General features: G+C 38.6%; 1 protein-coding gene across 1 annotated transcript in view; it reads right to left on the reverse strand.

The window, feature by feature from the left end:
• Positions 1-16,726, reverse strand: part of LOC110168307 (carbohydrate sulfotransferase 8-like) — a 68,785-nt gene that overhangs the window by 29,039 nt on the left and 23,020 nt on the right. Inside the window, exon 4 of the mRNA XM_020933742.1 lies at positions 4,055-4,279. Within this exon, the coding sequence (XP_020789401.1) occupies positions 4,055-4,279 (225 nt within the window). The remainder of the gene's footprint in view (positions 1-4,054; positions 4,280-16,726) is intronic.

The raw sequence follows: 16,726 nt of genomic DNA on the forward strand, positions 1-16,726 counted from the left end.
CGGAGACTCGGAGCTTATAAAACATGTTAATACATTGTTTTCAGGGAATATGTAGTTTCAAAGCAATAAAAGGTAACATGGTGATCTAAATGTGTTAGCAGTTAATACCTCATAGAAATATAATACCCCCTCTTTTAAATAAGAGGAGATGCATTGTGTCAGTGAACCCTTTCTCGTTGGTTCCCTGGAGAAAACATGGCTGATCATTGTGACAGGAAGTGAGTTGCCTTCACGACCTATGACCTCTGACCTCTGACCTCTGTCAGTAATATTAAGATGAAGATCTAACAGCTTTTGGATCTGGTTTCCACAAATCTGCTCTCTCTTGTCTATCAGACAAAAGGTACAAAACTCATCTGCACAAGTACAGATGCAATAAGGCTGAACAATACAGGGAAAAATATCCAATTCCAATTTTTCTGACAAGCAATTATAGGATTCTCAAAGTTCACATTTGAAACATGTCCACAAGACATCTTTGTGCAGATCTAAACTACACAGTTAGCAGCTTTTTAAACAGAATAAGACAAGAGACTTTTTTGTTTTATTCTGCATAAAAATTGTCCATAATCATTTGGTTTAGTCCTGGTTTAAACCTGGTTTAGTCCTGTTTCAGACCTGGTTCATTCCTGGTTTAGTCCTGGTTTAGTCCTGGTGTAATCCTGGTTTACTCCTGGTTCAGACCTGGTTCAGTTCTGGTTTAGTGCTAGTTTAGTCCTGGTTTAGACCTGGTTTAGACCTAGTTTAGTCCTGGATTAGCTCTGGTCTTGGCTGGATACTTCGATCTCTTATAAAGCCAACATAAAAATCAAAATAAAAACGTTTTAATTTTAAGGCGCTGTACCTGATTATTAAAAATTTAACAAATGTAGCAAAATAACTAGTTCATTTGAAAGAGTTATTCACCACGATTAAGTGCTTTTCACATAGAGTGGGATTTTGCTGAACACTAATGACAACTAGCATGCTAACAAACACTCCCTGAGAACTGGCGGACTTTCTTTGATCTCAAGAGCTGCACATACAATAGATCTGTACTGAGCCAAAATACAGAAACCAAGAAACCAGATATGAACCCTTGTGCGCTACAGATAGAGTACCACCACCTGCTGTTTAATTCTATATATTTCATCATCTAACGCATTTGTCTGAGTAGAAGAAGGGGGAATAGATCTTAGAATGATGTCTGTGGTTTTAATTAAAACTGGGAAAACTAATGAGCTGCTTTATCCATTTTTAATCTTGTTATGGGGAACTGGGAAATAGAGGAAATGAAAGGAAGGGCATCAGATGTAAGGATGATGCCAGTAAACATGAAAGTTGTTTATTGAGTTTTTTGCTATTTGAAATCACAATATCGATGGAAAATGACTTAATAAATGAGACAAGTCAGCTACTACGGTTAAGAGCAGTGGATTTTAAAATTTGAGCTACAATGTCTACACAACCCTGCCAAATCCTACGTGTATCACAGATTGAGAAAAGAATGGAAGAAAGTAGTCCAGTACATCACCAGAGCAGTGGGGATTTTGTGCAGAAAAATGTGTTTGGATTTCTTAGGTACTGACTTTGTACTGACATTGCTCTAGGGAGTTCTGCATGTACAATATGTCTATGGGGGAATGTTCAGCAGTTACCATGGTGGACACACAATACACAGTTGGCAAATACAGCCTGATGAGTTTTAAATTAAAGGGACAGTTCAGAATTTTGGACATAGGACCTTATTTCCTAGTGAGCCAGAGTGTTGGAGTCATGTGGAGACACTTTTTTAAATATTCCATCCAGTCCTTGTATTTGCAGAGGTCACTGGTGCTAGGCTAGTGCATGTTAATGGCCATAGTTAGTCTGCAACAAAAACAAAAACAGTCTTACCCACTCCACAAAACACCCAAGGCAAAACAATTATAATGCCAGATTGAATGTCTGTGTTGATAGAATAATTTTAGAAGTAAAACCAAACTTGCATTTGAAGGATTTATATTTATTTAACAGCAGCGAGTTGTACTTCCTAATAGCGTGAAATCTTTGCAGTGGTGTACTGATCTATGAGAAAATAGTCCCTCAACATGAGACGATTCATGCAATGCGAGATTAGTTTTTGTTCAAACATTAGCCTATAGACACAGACATTTACATCGACAGTCTGGCGTAATAACAGATTTCCTTCGGGTGTTTTGTGAAGTGGGTAAAACTGTTTTTAGTGGCAGGATAACTATGGCCATTGATATACACTAGCCTAGCACCAGCGACCTCTGCAAATACAAGGACTAGATGGAATATTTAAAAAAGTGTCTCCACACGTCTCCAACACTCTGGCTCACTAGGAAATGAGGCCCTATGTCCAAAATTCTGAACTGTCCCTTTAATCTGAAAACTCAAGAAAAAATACAAAATGCATTTTCAGAAACCTGTGATAAAACAGAGCTTTTCTGGTTTCTATTTAGGTGTTTGATTTTCAACAAAGAAGTGAGAGTAACTAACTTTATTTATTTTATTTAATGAGACAGGGACAGCACACAATTTACACAATAACCTTAAAAGGAGAGATGCATTGTACCAGTATCAAGGCTAATTTCCAGCTGTAGTCCCTGGGCAGGTTCATTGATTCATTGTATTTAACTGACCTTAGCTTTCAACTGTCTTGGAGACCTATGTAGCATGTTTTGGGTTGGGTTGTTTCAACTAAAAAACTGTTGGCTAATGCTAGCTAGTTTGTGACTGTAATTTTATTTGTCAGGGATTGTTTACAGCACAGATCATCTCACCGATTGTAGTTCTAACTAAATTACTTCCAGTTCCATGTAAATGTCTCTCACCTCCATTGTCTCCAGCCTCTGAATAACGTCATTAGGGGAATTCAGAAAATCTCAATGGCCCTCCCTTCCAGTATTCTCTTGGTTCTCTAATGGGGCTTTAGTTGTGTCACTTCACCTTAAGATTGTCAAATGTATCAAAAATCTGATATGACACTGAAACTAGATACTCATAAAAAGTCACATTCACAGGACAGAAACGAACCTTTCCTGAGTATCTTTAGAATGATCTTGAGCTGTATCAGAACAAGTATAAGAGCACATAGACTAGGATGCACCCATAGACCACTATGGAACCTATCCTGACCACTGAGGGACTACATAGATATAAATATAAAAGAAAGTAGAATGATTTATTTGTTGATATCTATAGTATCATATCTATAGTACCATACCATAGTAGTGTCAGAGTCAATATTGAGTTGCAAATCTACTCTTTAAATGTTCTCTATTAACTTTTTGGAAAGGGCCACCTGCTTGTCTCTATGGATATGTCATTGCTTGGTCTGGAATGTTCCACAGTATGACATTAAACAGCTCTTTCTTATATTTATTCAATTACAGGTGGTTTTATAGCTCAAAAATATCTAGAAAAACAGGCATTCTGACTGTGAGTAGGGATGCCTCTCCACAGACCTAACCTGTAACTTAGTCTGGTTTGGTTTCCATGAAGATTGAAAAGTGTATACCATACTGTGGAACATTCCAGACAAAGCAATAACATGTCCATGAAGAAAAGTATTTAACAGACCCTCCACCAGTTACACAATGCACCTTTACTATGGAAATTTCGGATGTAACAGTAACTGAAATTTTGTGATATTGTATCATCAAAAGTCTCACAATAATATCGTGGGCTATCACAAAATATTGAATTACAAGTTCCTTTGCTTAAATGCATAGTTTTATAGTAGCAACAGCTTATGAACATCGGAAACTACATATCCCATGATTCATTTCAGCGCAGACAACATGAAGAAATATGTTTTTTATTTGACTTCTTGGGATTACCATGCTAATAATTAACATCAAAATCTTGTCAAGGTATTTTAAAAGCAAAAAAGTGTCCTATCTACAATTATATTAGCCTCTTCAAAATATTGCAATAAATATTGTACCACGAGATACATATGGTGATAATATCATACTGTGAGATTTGGATATCGTTACATTCCTAATGGAAATGGAGTTTGAAGTATTAGTATGCTGACTGTAGTACTCTGCCTGGGTTCTCTTACCTGTGTTTTGGTGTTGGATGGGCTTGGGAGGCTCTTGCAGTCTGGACAGCAGCAGCAGAGACCCAACTCCTAACAGCAGCACCCAAATCCAACAGTAGAGGCCAAACGCAGCCTTCATCACACAGCGCCGCAGCACACAGTGACCACAGGGGGCACTACAGTCCACCAGGGCCATCTCCGGCACCATCACCTCATCACCTAAGACTTCAATAAAGCTCTTCCTACCTGCAGAGATGAGACAGGAGAAACGTTTACTAGTAGAGACATGCACATCCAACAAAAATTGTGACTGTGTGTTGGGTCCAAAGACAAAAACTCCCACAAGAAGCTCTCAAATTCTCTTTTGAATGACACCACAATGCGACGTCTCAGGTCAAGCCCTTCTTCAGACATACTCTTTTGCACAGGACAAACGTTTAACATTCAAAGGAGATGTATTCAGTAGAAGCAACTTTTATTAACTGAGCCAGAGGTGAGTAGAGCAGTCAAATTACTTCAAAATACTTAATTACTCCAGTACAAACCACTGTCTCAGCCCATGTTCCCACACAATAATACTCCATAAATATAGAAAAGCACAATACAAAACTGTACACTGCAACTTCGCAAACCTAAAGTGATGAGCAGTAGTTTAATTTGTGGGATCGACCCTGATTTTGCTATGATAGCGCTGTGAAGGGGGAGTGACTTAGTGCAGGGAGCAAATATGTTACATGCTAGCAGTTAGGACACACAACGAATCTCTTTATCTTCTCATCTTCCTCCTCGTCTTCCTCCTGTCTCAGACATTATTTGTGGCTCCAGATGGCTTGTCTTTGATAAATTATTTTAATTAAGAGCTGCATCAGTCACAGAATGTCATCCAGGAAATGACACCAGGAGCTTATTGTCAAACAAACAAAAAATATCATCAGGTTAAAGTTAAGTTTAGTTGTTTTTTTTTATTCTCCTCTGCATTTGACCCATCCTTCAGTGTCTCTGGGTTAAAGCTGTCTGGAGTAGGTTTGTCAAAAGTATCAAAAATCAGATACTAATCAATACTAAAATCATTATAGAAACTAGATACTCATTTGACCAAGTACTGATAAAAGAAAATCATTAACAGGAGAAGATGTGACCTTTGAGTTAAGAGTACTGCATTCTATTGTCTATTGTCCATTGTGTACTTTTGTACTTTTGTATTGCTGTATTTCAGGAGACATCACAGCATTTTATGGGACAATATTATTTAGCACAGATGGGGGCAGCTACAATAAATACTGTTAAAATGCAGATTTTAGTTGTAATACAGTGAGGTCAGTGAGGTCTAAATTAGATTTGCAGTTTGAGAGATTGATCCCATTTCATTCATTCAGATTATAGCCAATAGAAATATAAAACACATAATAAATAAATATTAATTAATTAATTAATTAATATATAATATATATATATATATATATATATATATATATATATATATATATATATATATATATATATATATATATATATATATATATATATATATATATATATATATATATATATATATATACATATATATAAAGAAGCAGGTTGAAACAAGGTCTAGACCAGGTCTAAGCAAGATCTAAATTAGGTCTAAAGCAGGAACCAGGTTTAAATCATTTCTAAAGCAGGTCTAAACCAGAACTCACAGTGTAGATTGTCACAGTTGTTTTGGTCAGTACTGAATCATCACTTGCTTTTATTCACAGGTGTAGACAGAAATAAACACCTTCAAGCTACTAAACTCTTCCTCCCCTCTTACTCCTCTCCTCTCCTCTCCTCTTCTCCTCCCACTTAACTCTTCACTCCTCCCTTACTCTTCACCCCTCTTTCTTTCTTTTTTTCTTTCTTTCCCCCTCTCCCACAGGGATTGAACCAGGAACCTTCTTGCTGTGAAGCATGAGTGCTAGCCACTCAGCCACCATGCTGCCCCTCTTCTTCTCCTCCTCCTCTCCTCACTCTCTCTAACTCCACTCGACTGAACCAGGTCTGTACAAAGTGCTGCGCTGCTTGTCCAATCAGAACTCATTTATAACAAAACGCTCTGGATTCATTCATTCTTTAGTCCTGGTTTAGTTCTTGCATAATTTTGGTTTATTCCTGTTTTGAAACTGTCCTGGTTCAGTCCTGGTTTGGACCTGGTTTAGTCTTGATTTTGTCCTTGTTTAAAGTGGGCTTATTTAGTCTTTAGTCTTGGTTTAGTTCTGGCTTAGTCTTGGTTTGATTCTTGTTTAGTCCTGGTTTTGCAGTTGTTCTTCAGTACTGGTTTAGTCCTGGTTCAGACTTTGCTCAGTCCTTTTTGCTTTGTCCTGGTTCAGTCCCAGTCTGGTCTTTGCTTAGTTCTGGTTTAAATTAAAGATGGGCTAATATGTTTTTTTTTCCATGACTGATTACAATTAGCCTGATTCATCAGCTGGTTTCACTTCGTGGAAACCATCTGACCTCGCAGCATTAGGATTCATTCACTTGACAGTAAGCAGGTACTTTCTTTATTTAACCAATCACTGCAATTTGGTTGTGACATATTGTAACGGGGCTAACTGGGATATTAAGCTTTTTCCCAAATCCCATAGGAAGAAGGGTAATAACGTCTTTCCCCTTGATAAATTTCACCAAACATTCTCTTTGTTCTGGCTTTAAATCCTCGATCTCGGGAATCGTTGACAACACAGAATGTATGGCTCTTCGCTGACTGGCTTGTGCCCGAACTTGCACTTCCAGGGTTTTTGCAAACTGTTTTGTGTATTCCGATTCCTGACCTAGTCGCTGGAGAGAAATTAAATTGAGCAGAGGCACTAGGTGGCTCCAGCCTGGGTAGATGCCAACACCAGTAATACAAACAAACCAATGGCAGATGAGCTCCCCAAATAACATAAAGTTACTACAAACCCAAGCCTTTTTGTTTTTAACCACAAATCTATAAAAAACCGTGTAGACACATTTTGTGCAGCTTCATATCTCTTCATATTAAAGGAAAAACACCCTATTCCACCTTGTGATGTCATGCAGTAATACAGGAAGTGCTCCACTGTGTTTTTAAACTCATACACCTTCACTAGAATCACTGGATGATTTCAACCCTGCAATTGTCAGTATGTACAGAACTAAAGGTAAAAGGTAGCTGCTAACTTGAAAACTACCACTACATGACATCATGAGGTGGAACAGAGCATTTGAGTTTTGGAGATGTTGACGGACTCATAATAAAGTGTTACTCGAAGTGTTAAAATTAAGATTTGTGTGTATTTTTTAGTCAGCAGATCAGCTAAAAATATGAAATATATCATTCTGATCCGATATATCAGTCTATCACTAGTTTCGATCTGTAATCCTCGGTTAACTCCTTGTTTATGTATGTTATATGTGTATTTTTATCCTGGTGTGTGTCATATTAATCAAGTTAGTCCAGAGTCTGTTTGTGAAGCCAGTATTTTCATGTGCTTATCTCCCCTTATTTTTTATTTATTTATTTTTTTTTACCTCTGATGTTATTAAATGGTCATAATATTATTCTTTCACCCTATCCTGGTTTAATCTGATCTAATCCTGTCAGGGGGGTTGAATTTTGACCTCTAGGTTGCTGTTAGCATTAATGTCGTGGCAAAACTCAAAGCCACTGGAGCTAGTTTTCGAATCATGAACAGCAGAACTATATTAGGGGTCACGAGGACTTCTAAACACTAAAAATAAAACTGCTCACACAAAGCTTCGTATTTAGACAAAAACTGGGCCATTTGCTTCAGGGCTGGACATGTTGTGAAGAACTCGAGAATTAACAGATCTCTGGCAATTTTTTTGTTTTGTTTTTTTGTTTTGTTTTTGTTTTTATTCCAAATATAGACCAAAATAATAAGGTGCAAAAGTGACTAGTCCTGGTTCAGCCTTTGTTAAGCCCTGGTTTAGCCCTGGTTTGGTTTAGTCTTGGTCTAATTTAGCCCTGGATTAGCCCTGGTTTAGTTTAGTCCTGGTTTAGCCCTGGTTTAGTAGTCTTGGTCTAATTTAGCCCTGGATTAGCCCTGGTTTACTTTAGTCCTGGTTTAGCCCTGGTTTAGTTTAGTCTTGGTTTAGATCTGGTTTAGTTTAGTCCTGGTTTAGACCTGGTTTAGTTTTAGACCTGGTTTAGTTTAGTCTTGATTTATATCTGGTTTAGACCTGGTTTAGCCCTGGTTTAGCCCTGGTTTAGTTTAGTCCTGGTTTTGCCCTGGTTTAGTTTAGTCCTGGTTTAGCTCTGGTTTAGTTTAGTCCTGGTTTAGCCCTGGCTTTGTTTGAGACCTGGTTTAGTCTTGGCTTAGCCCTGGTTTAGTTTAGTCCTGGTTGAGACCTGGTTTAGTTTAGTCCTGGTTGAGACCTGGTTCAGTTTTTCCTGCTTTTTAATTGTGGTTCAGTCCTCGTTCTTCCCTGCTTTAGTCCAGGTCTAGTCCAGATTTAGTTCAGGCTTAATCCGGATCTAGTCCGTATCTAGTCCAGGTCTAGTCCTGGTTTCTTCCGGGTCTAGTCTTGGTTTAATCTAGGTCTGGTCCAGGTTTAGTCCTGGTTCAGTTGAGTGGGGTCACTGGAATGATTCATCCACAGTCTGCGGTCTGGATTAGTTTGGTTCTAACCCTGTGATATTTTATCACAAGCTATGTTTTTTTCTTGAGACAATCTTAAAACTTTTTTTTTTTTTTTTTGTAGTGTGTCACCATGGTAACTGCTAAACGTTCCACATTAGAGATACATGTAGAACACCCCTAGTGCGATGCCACTGCAAAGTATCAATATTAGAAATGGATTTAATCTGGGATTTTATAAAAGCATTAAACATAAAACAACATTCAGTACATCCTCAGTTCAATCATTTTTACACCCGTCTGGACGTTATAATCTCTGTTCAGTCTGACATTTTAATCACACCCACTTCCTGTTTATCCTACAGATTTCCTATCCATGTTTGTGTCATTTTGATTTGATAAAGTTGCAAACCTTTTGACCTCTGTGTTTAACATTCACAGATATACAGATTTAGTCCTGGTTCAGTCCTGATTGAATCCTGGTTTATTCCTGATTGAATCCTGGTTTATTCCTGGTTTAGTCTTGGTTTAAACCAGATTTAGTTCAGCATGAGTTTTGTCCAGTTTTAGTCCAGGTCTAGTCCAGGTTTAGTCCATGTCGGATTACAATCTCATCAGTGAATGCAGATTATGGGTCTTTATCATGAGGAGCAGTGGGATTATCAGATTATCTTTATGGTGACGTGATATTTCACACAGATCTACAATCTTGTGCGACTCCATATTAAAGATGCAATGTGTAACTTTTCTGAAGTAGGCTCTGTCACTTGCTTGTCTCCATGGAGATGTTATTGCCTTGAACGTTCTACAATATATGTATATTGCATTTAATTGCAGATGTTTTTTTTTTTATTTGTTTTTTTTTATCTCAAATACCTTAAATGTACCCTCTTCGCAGTAAGGAGGTTGTGGGTTAGACTCCTGATCTTTCTGAGTATTTTTAGATCAAAGATGTCAGAAGATATGGAGCGTTATATCAAAGTCGAGTCTCCTGTTTCACGTGAGAGTGAGAGGAGAGGCGTTCAATACCTCTTCACAGTCTGAAATGCAAACGGATTTTCACAAGTATGGAAAAATTAATGTCTTATATATATTTTTGGATTATCCCTGTAACAAAATTAAGTTAGTACATTATGCAATCTGTCATAAAATGCTAAAACAGGACTGTAAATCTACTGATTGAGGTATACTGTTGTTGTGTCCTTAAGCAAGACACTTCACCCATTTCATCTGTGCATGAATGTCTCTTCCCTCTTCTTTTCTTTTCTGACCTATGCTCTCTCTCCTCCACCTCCCCCCTCTCTCTCTCTCTCATATGAAGCCATATCCAGGTGTCTCTCATCTCTCCTCCTCTCCTCTCATGTCTCCTCCTCTCTCCTTTGTCCCTCTCCCTCTATCCTCCTCTCATATGAAAATGTATGCAGGTGTCTCTCATCGCTCCTCCTCTATCCTCTCTCTCTCTTTCTCTCTCTCATATGAGACCGTATCCAAATGTCTCTCATCCTCTCCCCTTTCTCCTTCTCTTTCTTTCTCATATGAAACCATATCCAGGTGTCTCTTATCTCTCCTCCTCTCCCCCCTCTCTCTCTGTCTCTCTCTCTCATATGAGACCGTATCCAAGTGTCTCTCATCCTCTCCCCTCTCTCCTTCTCTCTCTCTCTCTCATATGGAACCATATCCAGGTGTCTCTTATCTCTCCTCCTCTCACCTCTTTCCTCCTCTCCTCTCTTCTTTCTTACTCTCCCTCTCGCCTCCTCTCATATGAAAGTGTGTGCAGGTGTCTCTCATCTCTCCTTCTCTCCCCTCTTTCCTCCTCTCTCACTCTCTCTCTCTCTCTGTCCCTCTCTCTCTCTATGAAACTATATGCAGGTGTCTCTCATCTCTCCTCCTCTCCCCTCTTATCTCCCTCCTCTCTCTGCCCTCTCTCCCTATTTTCTCTCCTCTCTCCTCTCTTCCTTCTCTCCTCTCCTCCTCTGATATGATGAAACCGTATCCAGGTGTCTTGTTAACGAAAAAAAACGCACAGACATTTCACACGTCCCAGTCAAACCTCCACAACTGCTATTTATGGACCCGGAGCCAGATTTCACATTTCTGCATCAAAAACACACACCCTGAAACTATACGCTATTTAAGAATTCACAAATTTTTACCCTCAAATGTGATAGAAAGTGGGGTTAGAACCGTGACAGTAGTTCACATTTCATATTTTTTAAAATCAAGGAGATTTGAAAGAAGACTGAAATTTCAACTTTAAACTAAGAATCACAAGCATTTCAGAACATGTTTGCAGAGATCTAAACTACAGCATTAGAAGCTTTTACACAGAATAAGAGTCCATGGAGATACAGGGAGGGTATCTGAGAAAATGGCAGGGCATCTGACACACATTTTAGAAGATGTCTGTAGAGGTCTGAACTACGAAGTTAGCAGCTGTTACACAGAATAAGATCCCATGGAGACACAGGGAGGGCATCTGACACACAGGGAGGGCATCTGACACACAGGGAGGGCATCTGACACACAGGGAGGGCATCTGACACACAGGGAGGCCATCTGAAACACAGGGACATGTCATGTTTTCACAGACCTAAATGACAGGATGAACAGTTTTAATGCAGTATAATTCAGTTCAATTCAATTCAATCTTTATTAAGAACACATAATATCTGGTTTATAGTATTAGAAAATAGTAAGAATAAACAATGTAAATACAGTGCATGTTGTAATGTATAAAGACAAGACCGCCAGTGTCTCCGCAGCTAAGAGGAAAATCTGACAAAGCTCCTCACAGGACACACTAAAGCTTCAATGATTTGATTACTCAGATTCATGGCTCTACACATAAATGAATAACTCTCACATCACAATTTACAAACATTTCACTGGCTCTACAGAATCTATCAAAGAGTCATTACAGGTGACTGTCAAACTCTGCAAACTCTTTTCTTGTAGTTGCGCCAAAGATGCACAGTAGACAAGGGTGAGCAGAAACATTTAAAAAGTGCAATTTTGACATCACTGCAGCACATGGACAACTTATGGACAAGCATATTGGCCTGACCGTAAAAGCTTACACTGCTGCCTATACATGTGTCTATCATGAGAGGTCACTGGTGACATAATGCCCAAGATATTTGACCTCAACTGTGAGTTGGAGGGCACTCCCACACAAAGAGAAAACAGGAAAGGATAGCTTTTTTTTTTGTCCTCTTTTGTTTTAACGATCATAATGTGACTTTTCAGAGCATTGTACTTAATGTCATATTCAAAACCATACTGAAACAGATCTTTAAAAGCCGCTGCACACCTGCACTGTAAAGGCATAGCAGTACTAGATCATCTGCATACATCACATGGTTATACAGATAATCTATAAATCAGGAGATTTCAATGTTTGTGGAGGAAATGATGGTACTTCAGAAACTGCAACCTTTCTGATTTGCTAGTTGCATCTGTTCAAATTGCGATTTCAATTCAATCAGGATTAAAGGTGAATACAGTTGTGTTGCGATTATGTTTTATTTACTTCACAGTTTAAACCAGAAGTCAATAGGTTAAATCTGATCACTTCTTATGCTGCGTTAAGGGTTAGTTTACAAGCAAGGTCTATGGAGGACTCGCATCTAGACTGGTCCATGGATTTTGTAAGCATTGGCAGAGTTAGAATCACATGCTGGCTGTGTTTAGCTCTGTGAAGCCTTTTCTATTTTGATTTCATTTGTATTTAAATGGAGGTTTGTACACGCTCTCCTGCTCTCTCTCTCTCTCTCTCTCTCTCTCTCTCTCTCTCTCTATTACCTTCTCTCTATCTCTTTTTTCCTCTCCTCCCTCCAGCTTGTTCTCTTTCACTCCTTGAGCATCTCTCTCTTCCACTCGCTCACACCCTGACTCCCCCTTTGTAACACTGTAGTACTGTAGTACTAGAAGCTCTAATGAGTGAAAGTACATTTGTGATTAAAAGTGTGGCAAATTACAACACTTCCAGGACTAAACCAGGACTGAACCAGGACTAATACAAGGTTACCCCTGTCTTAATCCTGGTTCAGTCCTGGTTTAGTCCTGGTCTAGTTCTGGTCTAGACCTGGTTCTGTCCTGGTTTAGTTCTGATTTAGTTCTGGTTACTTCTAGTCCTGGTTTAGTCCTTGGTTCAGACCTTGTTCAGTTATGGTCTTGACCTGTTTTAGACCTAGTTCAGTCCTGGTACAATTCTAGTTCAGTCCCTGTTCAGTCCTAGTTCAGTCCTGGTACAGTTTTAGTTTAGTCCCTGTTTAGTCATGGTTCAGTCCTGGTTCAGTCCTGGTTCAGTCCTGGTTCAGTCCTGGTCTAGTTCTGGTCTAGTTCTGGTCTAGACTTGGTTCTGTCCTGGTTTTTAGTCCTGGTTTAGTTCTGGTTACCCCTAGTCCTGGTTTAGTGCTGCTTTAGTCCTTGGTTTGAACCTTGTTCAGTCTTGTTTTTGACCTGGTCTAGTTCTGGTCTAGACCTGGTTCTATCCTGGTTCAGTCCTGGTTTAGTTCTGCTTTACTCTTGGTTTAGTCCTGAATTACTCCTTGGTTCAGTCCTTGTTCAGTCCTGGTTCAGTCCTGGTTTAGTCCTGGCCTAGTCTCTGTGGTCTGGAGCATAGATAAACACAGAAGTCTCTCCTCTTTCTCTCACTCTCTCCTGTTCTTTCTTTCTGTCTCCCCTGCTCCTCTCCTCTCCTTATCCCTCCCTTGTTCATTCTCTCCTCCTTGTGCCTCTCCTCTTTCTCACACTCTCTCTCTCTCTCCATTCCTCCTTCTTCTTCCACCCTCACTTCTCTCCCCCTCTCGCTCTGTGATTGGAACCAGACTCCAGGGACCCTCTGCATCTTTTAGTTGTTGTGTTCATGAGACTTGGCGACAGTACAGAGCTCCGAGCACCAGACAGCTCTTCCTCGTGCGTTTTAAAAGATGATTTTTATGTCTTAAAAACAAGAAAAACTGAACTAGTTCATTTGAAATCATTTGCAGTGGTCCAGAGTTATTCCTCATGCATTCAGAGCATCCTAATTATTCACTATGATGAGTTTATAAGCGCTTTCTGACATGACATTAAATCTAAAAGCAACTAGCATGCAAATGTAAATAATATCAGACAATAATCACTTTATAATTACATGCAGACAGTACACAGTGGACTTATTTTGACCTGAAGACTTGCTTATACATCATATCTGTACTGGGGCAAGAGACATTTTTGTCAGAGTACGGTTCCTTTAGTGTATTTCCTACTACTTTACTACTACTTTAATGTACATAAACATAATTGAGGAACTGTAATCTGTTTCTGCAGTGCTACAAATTGCTAATCACATTTTATCTGTTTTTGCCAGAGATAATTCTTTGTCGTCAAATTTAAATCCAGATTATGATGCGATCCAGTTTATTTTTGGTTGTTAATCCTAAACTCAGAATAGCAGTGAGGGAGAGGTTCAGATATGTGTGGAGGGAGGATAAATATAGTCCAGGAAACAATGCACTGTGATCAACTGCTACTACAACGCTGGGTTCTTTTACACGCACGGGGAAAAACAGATAACAAGAGACAGTAATCAGATAACCGATAATTAGATCTGATTTTGTGTGTGTGTATACATGCAAAAGTATCAAAACTCAGATAGTAATCAATACTAAAACAAGGACTGAAACTTGATCCTCATTTAAGCAGGTGTTGATACTAAAAGTCACATTCACAGGACACAAATGAACCTTTACTGACTAGATTTAGAATGATCTTCTGGTTTAATCCTAGTTTAGACATGGTTTAGAGATAGCTTAGTCAAAATTTAGTCATGGTTTAGTCCTGGTTGAGTCCAGGTTTAGCCATGGTTTAGTCCTAGTTTAGTCCTGGTTTAGATCTATAGTTTAGTCCAGGTTTAGCCAAGATTAAGTCCTGGTTTTGTCTTGGTTTAGTCTTAGTTTAGACCTGTAGTTTAGTCCAGGTTTAGCCATGGTTTAGTCCTCATTTTGTCCTGGTTTAGACTTACAGTTTGTCCAAGTTTAGCCATGGTTTAGTCCTCGTTTAGTCCTGGTTTAGACCTATAGTTTAGTCCAGGTTTAGCCATGGTTTAGTCTTGATTAGTCCTGGTTTAGACGTGTAGTTTAGTCCAGGTACAGCCATGGTTTAGTCCTGGTTTAGTCCTGCTTTAGACCTATAGTTTAGTGAAAGTTTAGCCACGGTTTAGTCCTGGTTTAGACTTATAGTTTTGTCCAGGTTTAGCCATGGTTTAGTCCTTGTTTAGTCCTTGTTTAGACATAGTCATTCACATACACATACACAATGGCTACAGCTCCATAAAACATAGTAGTGAGTTTTTTCTGCTCACAGACAGATGAGAATAAAGACGTTTAAACAATGAACCAGAAAATAACATCTGCTTCTGTCTGACCACATCTCATCTCCTCTGCTCCTTTCATACTACACTTTACACCGTATATGTGGACAGATCACAATACCAGAAAGCTGCACTATGGACTAAGGCCTGTTACCATGGAGATGTTATTGCTTTGCCTGGATTTAGGAGTGGGCCATATACTAGAACCTTAGAATCTTCATCTTTAAGGGAAACTAAGACTTAGACAAAATTTATTGACACACAAGGGAAATTACTTGGACACAGTAGCTCACACATCACAATATTATAATAACAAAGAGTAAAAGATATAAATAACTATAAGTATAATATACACTACCGGTCAAAAGTTTTAGAACACCCTAATTTTTCCAGTTATTTATTGCAGTTCAAGTCGTGCAAGTCCAATGAAGAACTTGAAATGGTACAAAGCTAAGAACTGAACAGCCAGAGGTTTAAAAAAAGATAAAAGAACAAAACACAAAGTCCAAGCTCTGCCAAAACTACCTCAGGAAAAAAAAAAGATGGTAAACTTGAAAACATGGAGTGTCCAGCAGTCTCCAGACTTAAAACCCATGAAGCTAGTTTGGGATGAACTGGACAGAAGAGTGAAGCAACCTACTAGTGCCCCACATTTATGGAACTTCTGCAACAGACTTGGGAAGAACTTTCTGAAGAATATTTAATTTCTATTGTAAAACAAACGAGCCAAGAGCGTGTTCAGCTGTTATATCTGCCAAAGGTGGACACTCTCTTTTGAATCAAAAGTTTAGAGTACGTTTTGGTCAACAATAAACTTGTACAACTTTTGACCGATAGTGTATATAACTATAAATTACTATAAGTATCTAAATAATAAAGCTATCACTGTTTCTGAGTGTATTCTTCACTGTGATTGGTTAAATCCACCTGTCACTCATTCGGCACATGATGAAGGCTGCCCAATAGGAAGAGAGGGTGCTGGGAAGTGCATTTTTGAGCAGAGAGCTGTATTAAACAGAAAAACAGTGAATCACGATATGGCATTATGACCAAAATAGCAGATCGTCACACGAATCACAATTTGATTTTGATTTGATTCTGGATTTGATTTGGATTTGGATTGCCCAGCCCTACCTAGAATGTCCCACAGTATGGCATTAGTATGTTGTTTGGGAAATGTATTTTGGCTATATGGTGTATAATAAGCCTGGGTTAACCATCTTCACTGAAAACCCCCACAAAGCCATTTCAGTTTCCTTCAGATTTGACACTCTTATTAAAAGAAGATGTAGTGTGCTTGTGTCTGCTATATCGTTATAATCTATGACACCCGTTGCTCATTATGTTATGTGAGTATGTTATATTAAGCTGCACATATCCATCTAAAACAGCATCATAAAAGAAAATTGCAGTGCCCAATGGGAGCTAACATCGCTGTAAACATCATCACGACTAAATCCTACATGTATTACCAATTAAGAAAATAAAATTGGAAAAAGTAAGTACAGAGAAGTGGGTGTGTATCGTGGTGGCGAAAACAGGAGATGATCTGCAATATGGAGTCTTGAAAATAGAGTAAGTGATTAAAAGATTACACAAACATGCACGAATCTTTCCAAATACAATTTCAGGTGAGCACATGGTGAGGGGAAACAACTAAAACATCCAATCTCTGAAAAGTTGATTTTACAGAATAGATCTCTTTTAAATTCACAAAACATAACAAAATACAAAAACGTACAAAAAGATCTTTTCCTT

Source organism: Boleophthalmus pectinirostris, unplaced genomic scaffold (assembly GCF_026225935.1).
Source record: "Boleophthalmus pectinirostris isolate CB_2022bp ecotype Guang Dong unplaced genomic scaffold, ASM2622593v1 HiC_scaffold_2, whole genome shotgun sequence".
In the NCBI taxonomy this organism is placed as follows: domain Eukaryota; kingdom Metazoa; phylum Chordata; class Actinopteri; order Gobiiformes; family Gobiidae; genus Boleophthalmus; species Boleophthalmus pectinirostris.